The sequence below is a fragment of the Schistocerca americana genome, chromosome 7 (genome assembly GCF_021461395.2).
Source record: "Schistocerca americana isolate TAMUIC-IGC-003095 chromosome 7, iqSchAmer2.1, whole genome shotgun sequence".
Classification (NCBI taxonomy): domain Eukaryota; kingdom Metazoa; phylum Arthropoda; class Insecta; order Orthoptera; family Acrididae; genus Schistocerca; species Schistocerca americana.
This window is the reverse complement of record NC_060125.1, coordinates 313,399,713-313,415,865: the sequence shown is the minus strand read 5'-3', so window position 1 is coordinate 313,415,865 and position 16,153 is coordinate 313,399,713. Positions and strand designations below refer to the sequence as shown.

The window sequence follows — 16,153 nt, the reverse complement described above, 5'->3', positions numbered from 1 at the left end:
TAAATCCTCGAGTAAATGTTATTACTTTTAGCTTAAATCCTGTCTGGCCTTCCAAATTTAGGTTGTCCATTGTTTCCCTAAACTGATTAAGCAGCAGCACAGATGGTTGCTTTAAAATTACATGGTCGATTTCCTTCCCCGATTCGAGATTGTGCTTGGCCTGGAATTGACGGGATGTTCAGCCCTAATCCTCTGCGCTTTTTTTGCTGCATGGAGTATATCCTGCTTATTGCTGAGCCCAACCGGAGCCTATCTTGACAGATGGCCTCCTCCTCTGCTGTATTATGACCTCACTATGGTCTACATATGACCATGTCTCAGAGTCTCCCCGTATTATTATATTTGCTATGGTGTCTCTCAGCTCCATTTATTCTGACAATATTAAACATTTATCACTCTAATATATAACTCGAGTGATTAGATCTGTAATGAAGTAAGTTATTGAAACGAAGGATAACACCAACGACGTGTTTTGTGAGCAGGTGAAGTGGTGGCAGACGTTCAACGAGCCGGCCAGTTTCGTCTCAGGCTACTCTGGAGGCTACATGATCGCCCCAGGCATCAACTCGTCAGGTGTGGGAGACTACATGGCGGCGTACACCCTGCTCATGGCACACGCCGGCGCCTACCACCTATACGACGAGAAGTACCGAGAGACCCAGAAAGGTAAACACTCACCACCCACCACCATGGCTGGTGCTAGGGTTGGCGAGGCAGGGTATCCAAATTTGATGTAGGATCATTGGAGAATATATATATGAAGTCCTGAAATCATTATAAGTAGGCGTGTTTGTTGGAATCGTAAGTCTCACTTAACACAAGACATATAGTGTGGGACCTCGACAGGTGATGTCTACTGGTTTTGGCAGGTAGAGTTCGTCCCATTTACATTATAAGACCCAAAGACTACAATTTGCCTTTAACAATCACTTCACATCCGCAGTACATTGCTTGTAAGTCACTTCATCCACAACTATATACACGCATGCATGTGATTTTACAATGCACAGGTGCGCGTACTCACTTCAGTATTAGCGTATTCCTATTCTATTCTGTTTGCCTGCGGAGCTATTGAAAAATCACTGTCTGTATGCCCCCATACGCTTCCCAACCTTCCTCTCACGATCGCTATAAACGATACTCCAGCATTGTTTCCCCATTCTATCTCGATAATCAATGTTATTGAATGTAATACTCTTACAGAGAATTAGTAAACTTATATCCTAGTAAAAAATAGGGCTCGTTCTAAGACACAATTTCATTTTAATTTCTTTAGGATCCCCTCATATCTCACATTGAAACTCAAAAGCACTTTCGTGAACTAGATAGTCTGCACACATAAACCGAAACCGCTGATTTAGACTGCTACGTCACTAACTACACTATCTGATCAAAAGTATCTGGACACCTGTTCGAGGACATTGATATAAGCTGTGTCACCACTTCGCTATTATGACGGTTTGAACTCTATTGGTGACATTTTCTATGAGGTAGTTGAATTTCTGAAGATAAAGCCGAAACCAGATACGGCAGGGATGTTGCACGCTGGGATCTGGTGCATAGTCACCGTGATAACTCATCCCAGATTCATTCCGTTTGATTTAAGTCGTGATTCTAGGTAGGCCACTCCATTTCAGAAATGTTACTGTCCACGAACCATTGTCTAACAGATGCTGTTTTATGAAAGGACGCATTATCATGTTGATGCAAACAACCATAGTCTCCGAAGTGTTCCTCTACTTTACGTAATACACAATTCTCCAAAATATGTTCATATCCCTCCGCGTTTAGCGTTTCTTAAGAGCAATAAGAGAACCACAGTCTACCCGCGAAAAACATCTGATACCACAACGCTCACTCCTCTGTTCTTCGTTGTTGGCACTACACTTGCTGACAGATAACGTTTCCAGGCAGTCCCTAAACCCAAACCCTTCCATCGGATTGCCACATTGTATAGTGTGATTCATAGCTCCATATCACTCGCTTCCGGTCATCTACTGTGAAGTGACGTTGCCCTTTAGGCTACCTCATGCATCACTTACCACTGACTATCGAAATATGTGCTTTGTGACGAGTTACTTGACTACTGTACTCCATTTTTTTCGGCTCCCTATGCAAAGAGGTTATGCTAACTGGACTAAAGGTAACATTTTACTAATACTAATACTAAACAACAGAGCCTATTTTGCCCTAACAAGAGTTCTATCCTCAAGGCTCCTGATTCGTACCACGAAATTAACTATGTATAAATCACTTATACGACCAGTGCTTACATATGCCTCTGAAGCCTGGACATTAACAACTAAAGATATTGAAACACTGGAAGCATTTTAAAGAAAGGTACTTAGACGAATTATCGGCCCAATTTGTGAAAGAGAAAGATGGAGGAGGGGATACAACCATGAGTTGTATATCATATACAAAGACCAACCCATCAGAAGGATAGTGAAATCGTCCAGACTGAGGTGAGCGGGACATGTGGCTCGCATGAATGATACATAAGTACCAAAAAGAATATTACAAGGAAAGCCAGGAGGGCAGAGAGGACGTGGTCCACCAAGAGCCAGATGGAAAGATGTAGTAATCGAAGATCTTTAGAAGATAGGCTATAAAAACTGGGGAGCATTGGCAAAGGACCCAGAGAAATGGAAGGAAATTGTAGAAGAGGCCAAGGCTCATCATGAGCTATAGAGCCAAGAAAGAAGAAGAGTGACTCCTTCCGCTGATTTCATGCGATTTTTTTAGTTACCTTCTGCTATGCCCCGCGTCCCTTTACGTCAATACGAGAGGTCTGCCTGGTCTTGGTTTCAGTGAGTTTGTTCCTTCGCGAATCCACTTCACAATGGCAATCCTAACAGTCCACTTGGGCAGCTTTAGAAAGGTTGAACTGTCCCTGACGGATCTGTAGCTCATGTGACATCCAGTGATTAGCCAATGTCTGAAATCACTGAGTTCTTCTGTCCTACCTATTCTGCTGTTACTGCTCTGAACACAGTACGCCTCGACTCCTCTTATCCTGATGGATCCATCTCTCATGACGTCTAGCAGTGAGTATCACATTACATGGGGATGACCAGATACTTTAAATCAGACAGTATACGAATCAGCCGATGGAGATAGGTGCAAACGCAGTTAACGTATGTACTGCACCATCCATAAAGAATACTGCACGTTTGGAAATCTGCGTCATTAGTTCTAATTTTGTATACTGTGCCGGACTCAGTATCTGTATAATAATGGCGCTACTTCTTCCACTAATCACTGTTTCAGTGCAAATTTATTATGCCTTTGCAAGTGATTATGCCAGTCTTCAGGGAGTTACTTCTTCTGTTTAGAGATGCATTATGATGTTAGCAAAGTATAGCGTACCGAAAACCTGTGACGAAAGGCATTAAGGATAACATCTGCAATGTGTGGCAATTCGCAAACAGTAAATACTAAAATGGGGAATGGAAAACAAGTATTTGGAATGGGCTGGTAATTATTGGTTTGTCCACAATTAGAATTATTTTTCCTGAGCATGAGCTCTTCTATAAACTAGAGTCTCACAATAGCAAAAAGAAAGAAAGCAATGAAGTTTACCAGGGTAATTAAGAATGTCCCAGTACTATCACACTGGAATTTTTCCGTTTGATTTTCCAAATACGCAAGAATTATATGTATTTTTCTTACAAACTTACCGAATTAACTTTCATCTGACATATAGTACGCGTAAATTTCACAAAATCTTTTCCCAAACGCCACACTGTTCAATTCGTCTTCAATTCCATAAGATACATATTGAGTATAGCCCACCATTTATAATGTATGCTCTGTGACGATAGGCCAATTTTTGCTGATAAACAAGCAGCTGAGCAGAGAATTCACGTAACAATTACTGTTAGAGATGGTGACAAGTATTGTTTTGTATGCAGCGACAGAATTCAAAAATATTTACCCCGAAGTTTCTGAATGACTCTGAAACCATCTTCGACTTCCTCTGGATAAATCGTGGGAATATTCATTTATTTCAGTTAGTTTTGCCACCCTATTTCTGGTTTCGGAGCCACACAAATTTCCAGTCGTCGAAACTGTAAGGTATGGAAACAATGCTTTCTGTTTACTTTAAATGGTTGTCCACTTGTTAGTGTCTCATGTATCATTACTCTCAGCTATCGTACAGTGTGTGTAACTGACATGCATATATCTTGTTACAGGGAAGGTCGGCATCACAATTAACAATATGTGGTACGAACCTGCCACCGACTCTGCAGCGGACATAGAGGCAGCAGAACGCAAGATGCAATTCTACGTAAGTACCAGGAGATCTTATAACCTTTATTCACAACAGCATTACTATAAGGTATTACAAGAAGAATGTTTAGCTCACTTAGAGGGAGATGGAAGGCTCTCGTTAACTCGATACACCATTACACCACGTAACTATAGAGCCACTCAAAGTTAATTGGTAGCTAAATCTGAATAACTGTTACTTAAGCCTGTCTTTCATTCAATATCGGACAATGCTCTGAGGGATAAGAAAAAAAATTGTTATCAGGAACAATAAAGACGAACTGCTACCCAATGAATGACTTTGTCAACATTGTTTACAGGACTTATACCCTTAACTTAACAGCAATCATAAACCTAAATACGAGTTTTGTGAATGTTTGTACCCATACAATAATGCTAGATTCTACATATCCTTAAAATATTGCGATTTTTTGTTTCCATTTAAAAATGACATCTACATTTTTTGAACCTGATTCGTTATCTTGGACACAAAACATAGGACGTCGAACTGAATGCAGTTACTTATCGACATTGCTGTTCTCACGATTTCAAACGACAGCAACGTTAAGGATTTCAAGTTTGTAAAATAACTTATCGCTGTTGGGAGGATCCGAAAATTGAAACAAATGAATGAAAATAGTCGGGTTCAACACCTCATCAACAAAGAAGCCATTAGAGTCAACGTAGAGATTCGGAAAGGAGACACGTAGTATAAGAAATCGGAAGAGTCGCTTTCAATTGATCCATCCCAGCATTTTCCTTAGTCAACATAGGTAAATCATGGAAAATCTATATCTGAATGGAAAATATAATTTGCGTGTATAAAGATAAATGGCTAGACGGGACTTTGAACCATCGTCCTGTGGAACTCGAGTAGTGTCTTAACCACTACACCACCATGACTGAATGTATCTAACAATTTTAGAAATTTATAGAGACAAGTCGTTCATATACGAAGCAAATGTTTGATACAGTGGCATCAAATCGGGGTTTAGAAGTGCCTAAACCAACAATAATTCACATGTTCTCATAATGTTGTGTATTAAATGTGGCGCAAATGTTGCCAATGATGAAAGTAAATCTCGGGCAATGCTACAAATCAATCTGTTACGACAAACTTTATTTCGTTCTGACATTTGTTGGCTTCGCCTACTGATAACTACATTGTCACTTTGAAGCTTCACTTAGGTATCTAGCTCCGCTACATGTGAGTCTGTCACCATAACTATATACTTCCAGTCTGGCCTGTACAGTCACCCAATTTTCACGGCCGAGGGAGACTGGCCTGAGGTGGTGAAGCAGAGAGTGGCGGCAAACAGTAAGGCTGCGGGCTACCCCAGGTCTCGACTCGTGGAGCTCACGCCAGAGGAGGTGGAGTATATCAAGGGTGAGTAAACAACACCAGCCACAGCATCGTCTGGCCTTATGGACTTTTCCAGCTTGAATACCATCCGTTGTAAAGGTTTTTTTAATTAAGTCTCGGTTTCACATGAACGCTGTGCGAAAACTACAAGATATATCAAAGGACTGAGCATCTCTCCAAGTTTCGATCCGTTAACACGCCGTGGCGCAGTTGCACAGCGCATCACTGGGGGAGGGGGGAAAAGCGTGCCAGAAGATGGCGAATAATGGAGCGATGTGAGCGTTTTTGGCGTTCCTGAATTCGCCGAATGTGAGTCAGTATTGATGGTTCAGCGACAATTTCGAACAAAATATCAGGAGAAGGCTCCAACAGACATACGAAACCATTGGTGGTACTACACATTCCGAGGACTACCTGTTCATACGGTGCGAGGAAAACAGGCTGACAGGGATCGTCGGCTGATAAAGTGGAGTGCGAGAGGGAGTAAACTGTCTCAATGGTCACAAACATCTGCATGTAAAACCAATACTGGCTCCAGTTGTTACAGGCATTGACTACTTTGGAAAATAAGCTTCGTTCTGAATGTTGTATCGACTTGCGGTGGCTACTGGAGGAAGATGGGTTTTCACTGAAGTTGGTACTTAGTGACAAAGTCACGTTCCATGTGTCTGGAAAACTGAATTGTCAGAACGTGCATGTTTTCGGTACAGACTATCCACACGAGTGTGTGGAACACATTTGTGGTTTGGATAAAGTTAACTTCTTTTGTGTCATGTCCTCTTAAAATTTTATGGAGAAAATTGCAACTGGTTTCATGTGCCTGTACACGCTGCAGCAATGGCTAGTGGCATACTTATGGCAAGACAGTGGAGACTTCATTTTGCAACAAGATTTGCTCCACCACACTTTCTTTCGATGTGCTTGATTTCCTTAATGTCAAATTACCACAGCGTTTTTGTTTGTGGGAGTACCAACACGACTCTTCTATTCTTCAGAGGCCCGCACGGTCACCTGACTTAAATCCATGCGTTTCTTCTTGCGTAGTTATCTAAAAGATCGTGTGTTGCTGCCTCCACTGCCACATAATTTGGAAGAGTTTCAAGGAGGGCTAATTATGGCAGATACTTACACTACCTGTGACGTGTTTGGAAGTGTGTGGCAAGAGTGTGCGTATTTTAATTCGTACGCACATCTTAAACGTTACCCAGTTTTAGCACTTTTAATGTAAGTTAAAAACTCCACTGATATTGATTTATTTCTGTTTCTCTCGCAGCTGTCTTCTGAAACCTCAGAGGTACTTATGAATAAGCCTGTACTAAAGCCATGCACAAATAACATCCCCATAGCTAAGAGCTGAAGTGTCTGTAGCGTCATAGATGACTATCATACTTGCACTCAAGGAATACTTCATTCTCTTTATTCCTTGCCCTTTTGATTCAAACAGAAAAGTCATTCAGGAAGGAGCAGTACTTTGAAAACATGGTACCTTTTTTCTTTATTTTGGTTAGTTCATTCCACTATTTAAATTGTTTTCTGGGGCCAGACTCTCCTCAGATTTTAGGATTTTGAATGAGGTACTGCTATCTGACGAAACTCGTACTAGCCTAATGTCATGCTATTCTTCGCAAAATATCAAACTGGAAACTAGGCTAAAATGCTGAGAATTTTATAGTTTCGGATCACACGAAGCAACACAAAGTAGTATTGTTTAACTACGCTGTTCATGAGTTACGACTAGACTATCGTACAAATTCCAGAAAATGACAACATGGGAAAATATACTCAGTGGACAAAAAATTACTCGCCCTACATAAATCATTACTAGCATCATTTAATAGCGCTTAAGTCCCGCTGGAGACTTGATAACTGCCGAAATTCGTTAGGAAGTGAGCTTACAAGTCTGTGCAGATATAACGCGTCCAAGTTAAGCCCTTGCTGAGGATCTGACTGCGCAATTCCACCAAATTGCAGGATGCTGATACCAGTGTCTTTTCCGCTGTTCCAACATGTCTCGCATATTTTCTCTGGAGTTCAAGTCGGTTGATTTCTCAGGCCAATCGAGATGCAATAGGGTAGGCGAGTGTCCAGAAATCCGGTCACATATTCTTCCAGCCCGGAGAACTTTGCTGTTGTCTTTATGTACCTGTCTGAGCAAAGGTCCCTTGCGAGGTGACAGATTCGAAATGTTCGCTGAATCCAATTCCTGTCTCAATGTTCTCTCGCTAAAAGTTGTGAATGGACCCTCATTCACTGCCTGCGACAATTCCTGTCCGGTTAAGTAGCGATTTTGATTCAGAAGGCTTGAAACGAGTCTCTCGTCCTTCTCATCTACATCTTACTCCGCATGCAACCTAACGGTGTGTGGCGGAGAGTATTTCTGGTGCCGCCAACTGATCCTCCTTTCCACGTTCCACTCGCGAATAGCGCGTGGGAAGAATGACTGTCGGTAAACCTCTGTTAGCTCTAGTTTCTCGAATTTTCTCGCCGTGGTCATTTCGTGAGATGTTTGTGGGGGGAAGTAATATGTTGTCCGACTCTTCCTAGAAAGTGCTCTCTAGAAATTTTAATAGTAAACCTCTCCGAGACGCACAACGCCTCTCTTGTAACGTCTGCCGATGGAACTTGTTGAGTATCTCTGTAAGGTCCTCGAGCCGACTAAACGAACCTGTGACGATGTGTGCCCCTCTTTGTTGAATCGTCTCCATCTCTTCTATCAGTCCTGCCTCGTTATGATGAACAATACTCGAGAATTGGTCGAACAAGCGCCTTATAAGCCATCTCATTCCTTGGTGAGTTATAGTTCCTCAAGAATCTTCCAATGAATCGCAGTCTGGCATCTGCTTTTCCTTCTATTTGTTTTATGTGGCCTTTCCACTTAAGATGGCTCTGGGTAGTTACTCCAAAATATTTTAGGCCTGTTTCACACTGGGACACTGGTGACGGTCGCCAGTGATGGTCATCGGTGACTGTGGTGAACACTCCTGGATCGCTGGTGTCCGACACCACAGGTATTGCCACCTGATTAGTTAGTAAAATGGACTTGTAGGGGTAGCAACTAAATTTCGCTAGCCTTTTATGGTCCGAAAAGTAAGATATTCAATTTCAGAACATACAACTTACCAATTATGGTTTTCTCATACAAGCTTGTCTCATTGAAATCAGGCACAAAATTCTTTATAATGTCTTGCCACGCATTCGTTTTCATCACTTTGTTGCTATAGTAATCCTTTTCACATCCCAAATAGCAGGGCGACTTTCTACTTCACTTACAAAATCTTCCGTGTTAATCAAATCTAAACTCGTGGCTATAATGTGTACAGTATAATGTACAATGAAAGTTTCGCGTCACTGTCTCGGAAATGACTGCCTATAGGTTGGCAAATCTGCAGCTCTCTCTCTCTGTGATCTGTGTTCCAGTGTGAACACTCCAACTCAAACTGATGCATGACTGGTGGTCACTGATGTAAACACTGACTTTGTCCGTCACATGTGGCGATGGTGAGTCACTGCTGGGTCACAGTACCTCGGCGAGGCAGTGTAGTGTACCGGTGTGAATGTTCTAGTTCAAACGAATGTATCTCTGTCGGTGACCGTCGCTGGTGACCATCACCACTGTCCCAGTGTGAAACAGGCCTTACAGTCGACACTGTTTCCAGCAATTTGTCATCTATAGCGTTGTTATACAGTTGCGGATTTTTTTTCTGTGTATTTGCAGTATGTTCAGGGTCATTGCTGAGGTGTCTATTACGGATTTATGGATCCCATAGCCTCTCTTTGTTGGTGTTTAATACAGGCCCAGCTTGAAGATGCCACAACTTCGTCTCCAAAAGTCCATCTCCACTGCAAGCAACTTGTTTCTCTGACGCTTATATTATATTAACCACGTTTCTCCTCCTTACGCAGCGATGTTTATCACAACGGAATATTATGTCACCAGTGTGACCCTTTTCGTTATTCCAAAAGACTGACTTCAGTTGTCATCTGGTCTTCCTGCTCTGCCCCTATTTATCATATATGTACTCGTCACTTCTTCCGTCTGATGATATCATAATCCCCAGACTCTTACTGTTGTGCATTGGCAGGAGCCAATTCTCGGGGTTTGGAGGAAGCCGAAATGCACGCTTTTAAGCTCACGTAGATTGGCGTGAGGTCTGGAACAAGGTCAGAGAAATAAGACTAGCAAAACAGGAGGTAACTGGTAGAATACTTAACTTTAATCCACAATTGGTGTACATCGGTCTGACGGTACAGGCATCGCAAGTTAAATACCAAATGCTGTGGCACCTTGCTAGGTCGTAGCAAATGACGTAGCTGAAGGCTATGCTAACTATCGTCTCGGCAAATGAGAGCGTAATTTGTCAGTGAACCTTTCCTAGCAAAATCGGCTGTACAACTGGGGCGAGTGCCAGGACGTCTCTCTAGACCTGCCGTGTGGTGGCGCTCGGTCTGCAATCACTGACAGTGGCGACACGCGGGTCCGACGTATACTAATGGACCGCGGCCGATTTAAAGGCTACCACCTAGCAAGTGTGGTGTCTGGCAGTGACACCACACTTACATCCTCTGATCTTGCTGGCTCTAGCCTCCACATCCTCTATGGCACTGATGCCAACTTCCAGATGCTCAATTTTTATCGTGCTTACTGTCAGGCCCCATCTTTCATACTCCTCTTTTAACTCCCGAAGTATGTACTTAGCATCATCCTGGTCACCTACTACAATGACTCGTCATCGGCAAAGAGAAGTGTATATAAGATTTCATCCCTTACACAGACTCCCATGTCCTCACATACGTTCCTCCAGGCTAGAAGTGCTTTTTCTACATGGGCATAAAATAGCGTCATGCTGTAGTACACCATTGGCGTAGACCTTTTGCAACTAAAACTCTGGTTACACTGAATGTCCTGCTTTGAACGGCACTAACATCATTCATATATAACTGTTTAACTGCTCTGATGTAAACAGCTGACAAGCCACTATTCTTTGTACTTTCCCACAGATTGTTTTGTGGTAGCTATCATACATTTGAAAATGGTTTCACAGTGAAAACAGCACAGTAATTAAAATAATAATAATAATAATGGGCTTTTTCAGCCAACTTAATATCAACCAGAGGGGTACACGGTTTTCTCTCAGACATTTTATGGTGGCAATTGACGCAGGCGATACTCAGTATTACGCTTTTCCATCGATATGAGAAAAATCTGTTGCTTTTGCGACTTACGTACTATTTACTGTGGCCTGTGTGTTATATTGTTAAAGAATCAAAGTTACACATTTGTAAAAAGGCTCTGTCAACTTGACAGTGGACTGTCTTATTTCAGGCACGTCTGACTTCTACGGACTGAACCACTACACGGCCTACCCAGTCTCAGACGGCTCCAGCGGCTACGACCCCTCCATGGAATTTGACGCGGGCGTCGTTATCGGGGAATACACGGACGCACCGCAGGCAGCATCCACCTGGCTCAGGGTTCGTAGTCTCTATGTTCACTGAATCACTCATACTTGTCCGTCTTCTGTACTGCGTATGTGTTCTATGAGACATTTGGTGAAAGTGAATGAGAGCGCTGGAAGGGAGTCGGCTTAGAACAGCGAAGTGCTGTCGTCGGATAACACAATTCCCACAAATTTATTCCTCAACTGAGGCCAGGTTTGATAGCGGGACTTCTCTTACAAAGAAACTCACTCTTTACATTTGCTCGTCTGCTTACTATATCCTACTTGCTTCGTTCATCATGCAGTATTCGTCTTATAAGGTAGCAAAATTCCTTCGATTCGTCTACTAAGCATCACAAAAAATTTGACGTTCAGTTTAATTCAAGTTTCGTTTCTGTCACCTGTATTTATGCTATAAGATGTATTTTTTGTTGCTTTTTGCAATCCTCGGTGATACTCGAAATGACACTGTTCCTAAATTGTGCTGAAAAACGCGTAAATTCTTCACCAGTTTTTCACACTTACGTTGTACTGTTCACAGTCTGTCCGATAATAACCTTTATCGTTTGTTATAAATGAGTGCTAATTCTCTACAACGTTCACTAAACATTTTGGTTCCTGTGCTATAGTCCCTTCATTAATAGGTGATCCACTTGTAAGGCACATAATAGCATGACCTGTCTGATCATTTCAAACCGTAATAACTATAGATTGAACTGTAGCAATACCAAATCATTTCCCATAAAGTGCGTTACCAAAGGGGAGATAGGATACTTTATGCCCATCCCCAAAAAAAGTTTAAAAAAATAAAATTCGATAATTGTTGATGGCTTATATTAACCACATACTTTTTAAATAAGTACTGATGTATTTTATCAGATCCAGAACCAGAAAATATCTTTTAGCGCACCAGTGCTGTACTCTTAAAATATCAATGCATTTTCAGTAACGTGTATTACCAAGCTCTAGTTACTTTATGACCGCCACAAAAAAATTAAAGAATGCAAATTTCTTTGATTGTTGTTGACTTTTACTCACAACATACTTTTTAAAGAAATACTCATGTGTAAGTAAGGTCCTGAACCTGGAAATACTGGAATGACATTCATTGTGGAAAGTGACATCTACTACTTAAGACTTAAATTCCTGGGATAAGTTTAACTGAAAAATTAAAACATTTGAGGGATCTCGTAGGAGAATTCATTAAAAACAAAAAATATTTTTCTTTGTATAAATTAGTTGACTAGATTACAATATTTTCAAAGAGTGAAGATAAAGCAACAACCCCCCCCCCCCCCAATCATGGTATTGCAGGGGTAAATACTTCTACAGACATGTTACAAATACTTGAGCAACAGTTTGGGGTTCCTCGAGTCGGTATTACACACTTTGTTCCGTGCGGTTAAATGGTTGTGCAAGAGGCATATTTTTGGCTGCAAATTCGAGTCCTGTATCACAGACCCATGCTGATTCTTCGATAGCTTCAGCTTTTACACCTTCATCAACAATAGAAACTGAAACATCTGTACATGCACTTTTGCGTCATTGCCAGTACATTTAGTAACTCATCTGATTGATACGTTATTCTTACAGAGCACTCCTTGGGCCTTCCGTAAGCTGTTCAACTGGCTCGCACAGCACTACCCTGGCTACCCAATCTTCGTCATGGAGAATGGCTGGTCTGACACTGGAGAACTTGAGGACCAGGGCCGAATAGACTATTATGCGGTAAGTATTCTGTCCAGTTCTTTTGATTCAATCAAAATAATCAGAAACTTATCCAGTACACACTCTAAGACAAAGAAAAGATGCACCATGAAGGATTTTGCAGAATAGGATGGAAATTGATAGATGGGATTTACATGTACACACAAACACACTACTACAATTTCAGAAAAATAGGATAATTTACTCAAGAGAAAGAGCTTCCCAAATAGAGCAAGTCAATAACGCTTTGGTCCACCTCTGGCTCTTTTGTGAGCAGTTATTCGGTTTGGCATTGATTGACAGAATTGCTGGATGTCCTCTTGCCAGATACTGTGCCAGATTCTGGCAAGTTGGCATATTGGATTGTCAAAATCCCAATCTGGTTGCAGGGCCCTACCCATAATGCTCCAAATGTTCTCAAATGGGGAGAGATCCAGTGACCTTTCTGGCCAAGGTAGAGTTTGGCTAGAATGAAAACAACCAGTATAAACTCTCGCCAAGTGCAGGTGGGCATAATCTTGCTGAAATGTAAACTCAGGATGGCTTTCCATGAAAGGCAGCAAAATACTGTTGTGCTGTAAGGGTTCCATGGATGACAGCCAACGGGTTTCTGCTGTGAAAAGATATCTCACGCCAGATCACCAGTTCTGATTATTGGGCCGTATGGTGGGGAACAGTCAGGTTGGTACGGTATTGCGTTCTGGGCTGTCTCTGGCTTCGAATCTCACTTAATGGAGTAGAATTGTCTTCAGTGATGAGTATTGCTTCAATCTGAGCCCCAATGACCAGTGGGAGCGCACCTGCAGACACCTCAAACAGCAGTCGGGTACAAGCCTGACTGTTTACGAAACTGTTACACACCATTACATTATTCTGTCAGTGGTTTCGTCATCCCTATGACTAAGGGAATGTCATAGTTTCCGTTTCTGAAAATAAAGCTTTCTTCTGTTCACAGTCCTACTTGGCTGCTATGCTCGAGGCCATCAATGAAGATGGTGTTGACATCATCGGCTACACGGCTTGGAGTCTCCTGGATAACTTCGAGTGGGGCACTGGATTCACGTAAGTAAACATAGGCAATTGCATTCTACTGTCATCAAACATTATGGACAGTTCTTCAGACTGTGTGGCCTTTTAGGATCACAATCAGATGGCACAGTAACATTTTTTACAATAACAGTGTATGCAAGATGTCATTTTGCATACAAACATGTTACATGCATTTCTGTTATTAAACCAAAACATTTCTCCTGCCTTCAGCACTTACCTGTAATCTGTTGCCACCCATTATCATAAAATAATAGGTCTTGTGTATTTTTTGTGAAATATTTAACTTGATAATTACAAACACACTGTAGTTAGATCCATAAAAATGCCTTCACTTCATATACAGACTGTTCAGATATTGTACTTCTCCATTGTTTCAGGACCAGATTTGGACTTCATCATGTGGATTTCAATGATCCAGATCGCACAAGGACACCCAAGGCATCCAGCAAGTTTCTTGGTCAAATCTTCAAAACAAAAACCCTTCCTGCTGAATACCTGAACTAATTTCCAAGAAGTTTTCGTCAGTCAAAACAATAAAAATAATGCATTAATAAAGCACTTAATATTTGTTTCGTGTTCTCCATTGCATCCCTATTCCATGCCAGACATGCCTGAAGTGAATCTTCAGTATGTGGCTTAAGTATTGTGATCTCCCATCATCTGTCTTCTACTCTCTGCAAAACAGTGAAAATATGTGTAGATTTTCCCATTTTAGGATCCAATACATAAGTTGCACTACCACTCAGTTTAACTTTAAACATTTTTATAAACATTTAGGTGCAATACTAAATTTCATCAAAAGAAAATCTTCACTGTCTGCTTTGTATCCTACCAAATGACCAAAGCACGCTTCTTCTAAGAGGATATCTGCCACAACCATCGTCTTTAACTACACAGTTTATATATATACAACATCAAACCATCGTGTCTTGTATCCATTCATAATGTCACTACTTATGAAACACAAGCTTGGATTCAGTGAGACTGTGTAAGGAAACTGGCCGTATCTTTTGCAAAGGAGCCATCCTGAAATTCTCCTTAACCAAGGAAAACATAAATCTGAATGCCAATACGGAGTTTTGACCCCAGGCCACATCCAAACTAGTCCTTCTACCAACATACCCTCTTACAGTTGTCAAGTCAACTTCAAGACTTCCACTCTTGTAAGCACCAAAGGAACAAATAACAAGATTCTTTCCTTCAGTCATGTAACTGTATTACTAATTGGTGGTAAACCTTCACTGATAAACTTAGGTTGAATTTCATATGATTGATCCATGCCAGGATTCCATTCACTGAGCCCTTCTGATATTTAAAAGCATTCTGATTCTGTGGAATACAAATTTTAGTACAATAAGGTGAGTGAGTGAATGACATACAAAACCTTTAGTGAATAAAGTTGTTCCTTACAGTAACACTTATACAACTCTTAATCGTCGGGAACCAAACCAATATAAAGAAAAGATAATGGTTTAAATCCAGAAATCATTCACTTAGGTTTCTGAATACAATACTTGTGGGTGAAGCTTAGACACAGATTTCAAAAAATTGGAGTATTTTATACCACATGAGGAATTAGACTGCGTCCTGAAAACTGTGACTTGCAAAGATTCTGATTACCTCTTATTTTACAAGGACTATTCAAGAAGCTACCATTAGAGCCCAGAATGGATTGACTGGATACCACAGCCCACGTGCATGACCTAGTCTAGTCAGACAATGAAATTACAGTATCATAATCACAAGCGAAAGCTCAATAAATATAAAATATAGCTCTGTACAATTAGGTACATGAAAACCATTGACCCCCTTTCCAATGAAAACAAATCGAAAACTTCAACATTATACTACTATCTTAAACACAAAGATGTGGAGGGATCTCATGAAACTTGGTGGCCTGCTTTGCCAGAATCTTCCTAATGAGTCCCTTATCGCCACACCACATCATTTAGTCAAAATGAAACATATGATTGCAAGGATTGAAAAGACACTACTACCCAACAAAGACAAGCTGTCAACCACCTCCTAGGTAGTTCAAAAGGCAGTTGACCACATTCAATATTTATTGACGACAGTAGTTCGTCAAACTTTCGACATATTCTAGTGACCCTCACATCATCAATATTACTGTCAATATTGTCAGTTGGCAATGCAAATTTACAAGGTTAAGATGTCAGACACCCAAAAGAAAGAGTGTGCCACAATTATATTGTCTGTAACAATTAACTGAAAAGGAGGAAATGGGTCAGAGAGTGGCTGAATGAATAGAGCTACTCGTTCGCATGTTAATTTACTGACTGAAATCAGAATGTACCCAAAAGGT

At 41.2% G+C, this 16,153-nt stretch overlaps 1 protein-coding gene across 1 annotated transcript in view; it reads left to right on the top strand.

Annotated features, from left to right (window-relative positions):
• The window catches only part of LOC124622900 (myrosinase 1-like), a 34,934-nt gene extending 20,585 nt beyond the window's left edge, over positions 1-14,349 (top strand). Inside the window, exons 5-11 of the mRNA XM_047148689.1 lie at positions 483-666; positions 4,197-4,291; positions 5,512-5,659; positions 10,959-11,107; positions 12,667-12,801; positions 13,736-13,842; positions 14,208-14,349. Coding sequence (XP_047004645.1) covers positions 483-666; positions 4,197-4,291; positions 5,512-5,659; positions 10,959-11,107; positions 12,667-12,801; positions 13,736-13,842; positions 14,208-14,334 — 945 coding nt within the window. The 3' untranslated portion in view covers positions 14,335-14,349. The remainder of the gene's footprint in view (positions 1-482; positions 667-4,196; positions 4,292-5,511; positions 5,660-10,958; positions 11,108-12,666; positions 12,802-13,735; positions 13,843-14,207) is intronic.
• The last annotated feature ends 1,804 nt before the right edge of the window (positions 14,350-16,153 follow it).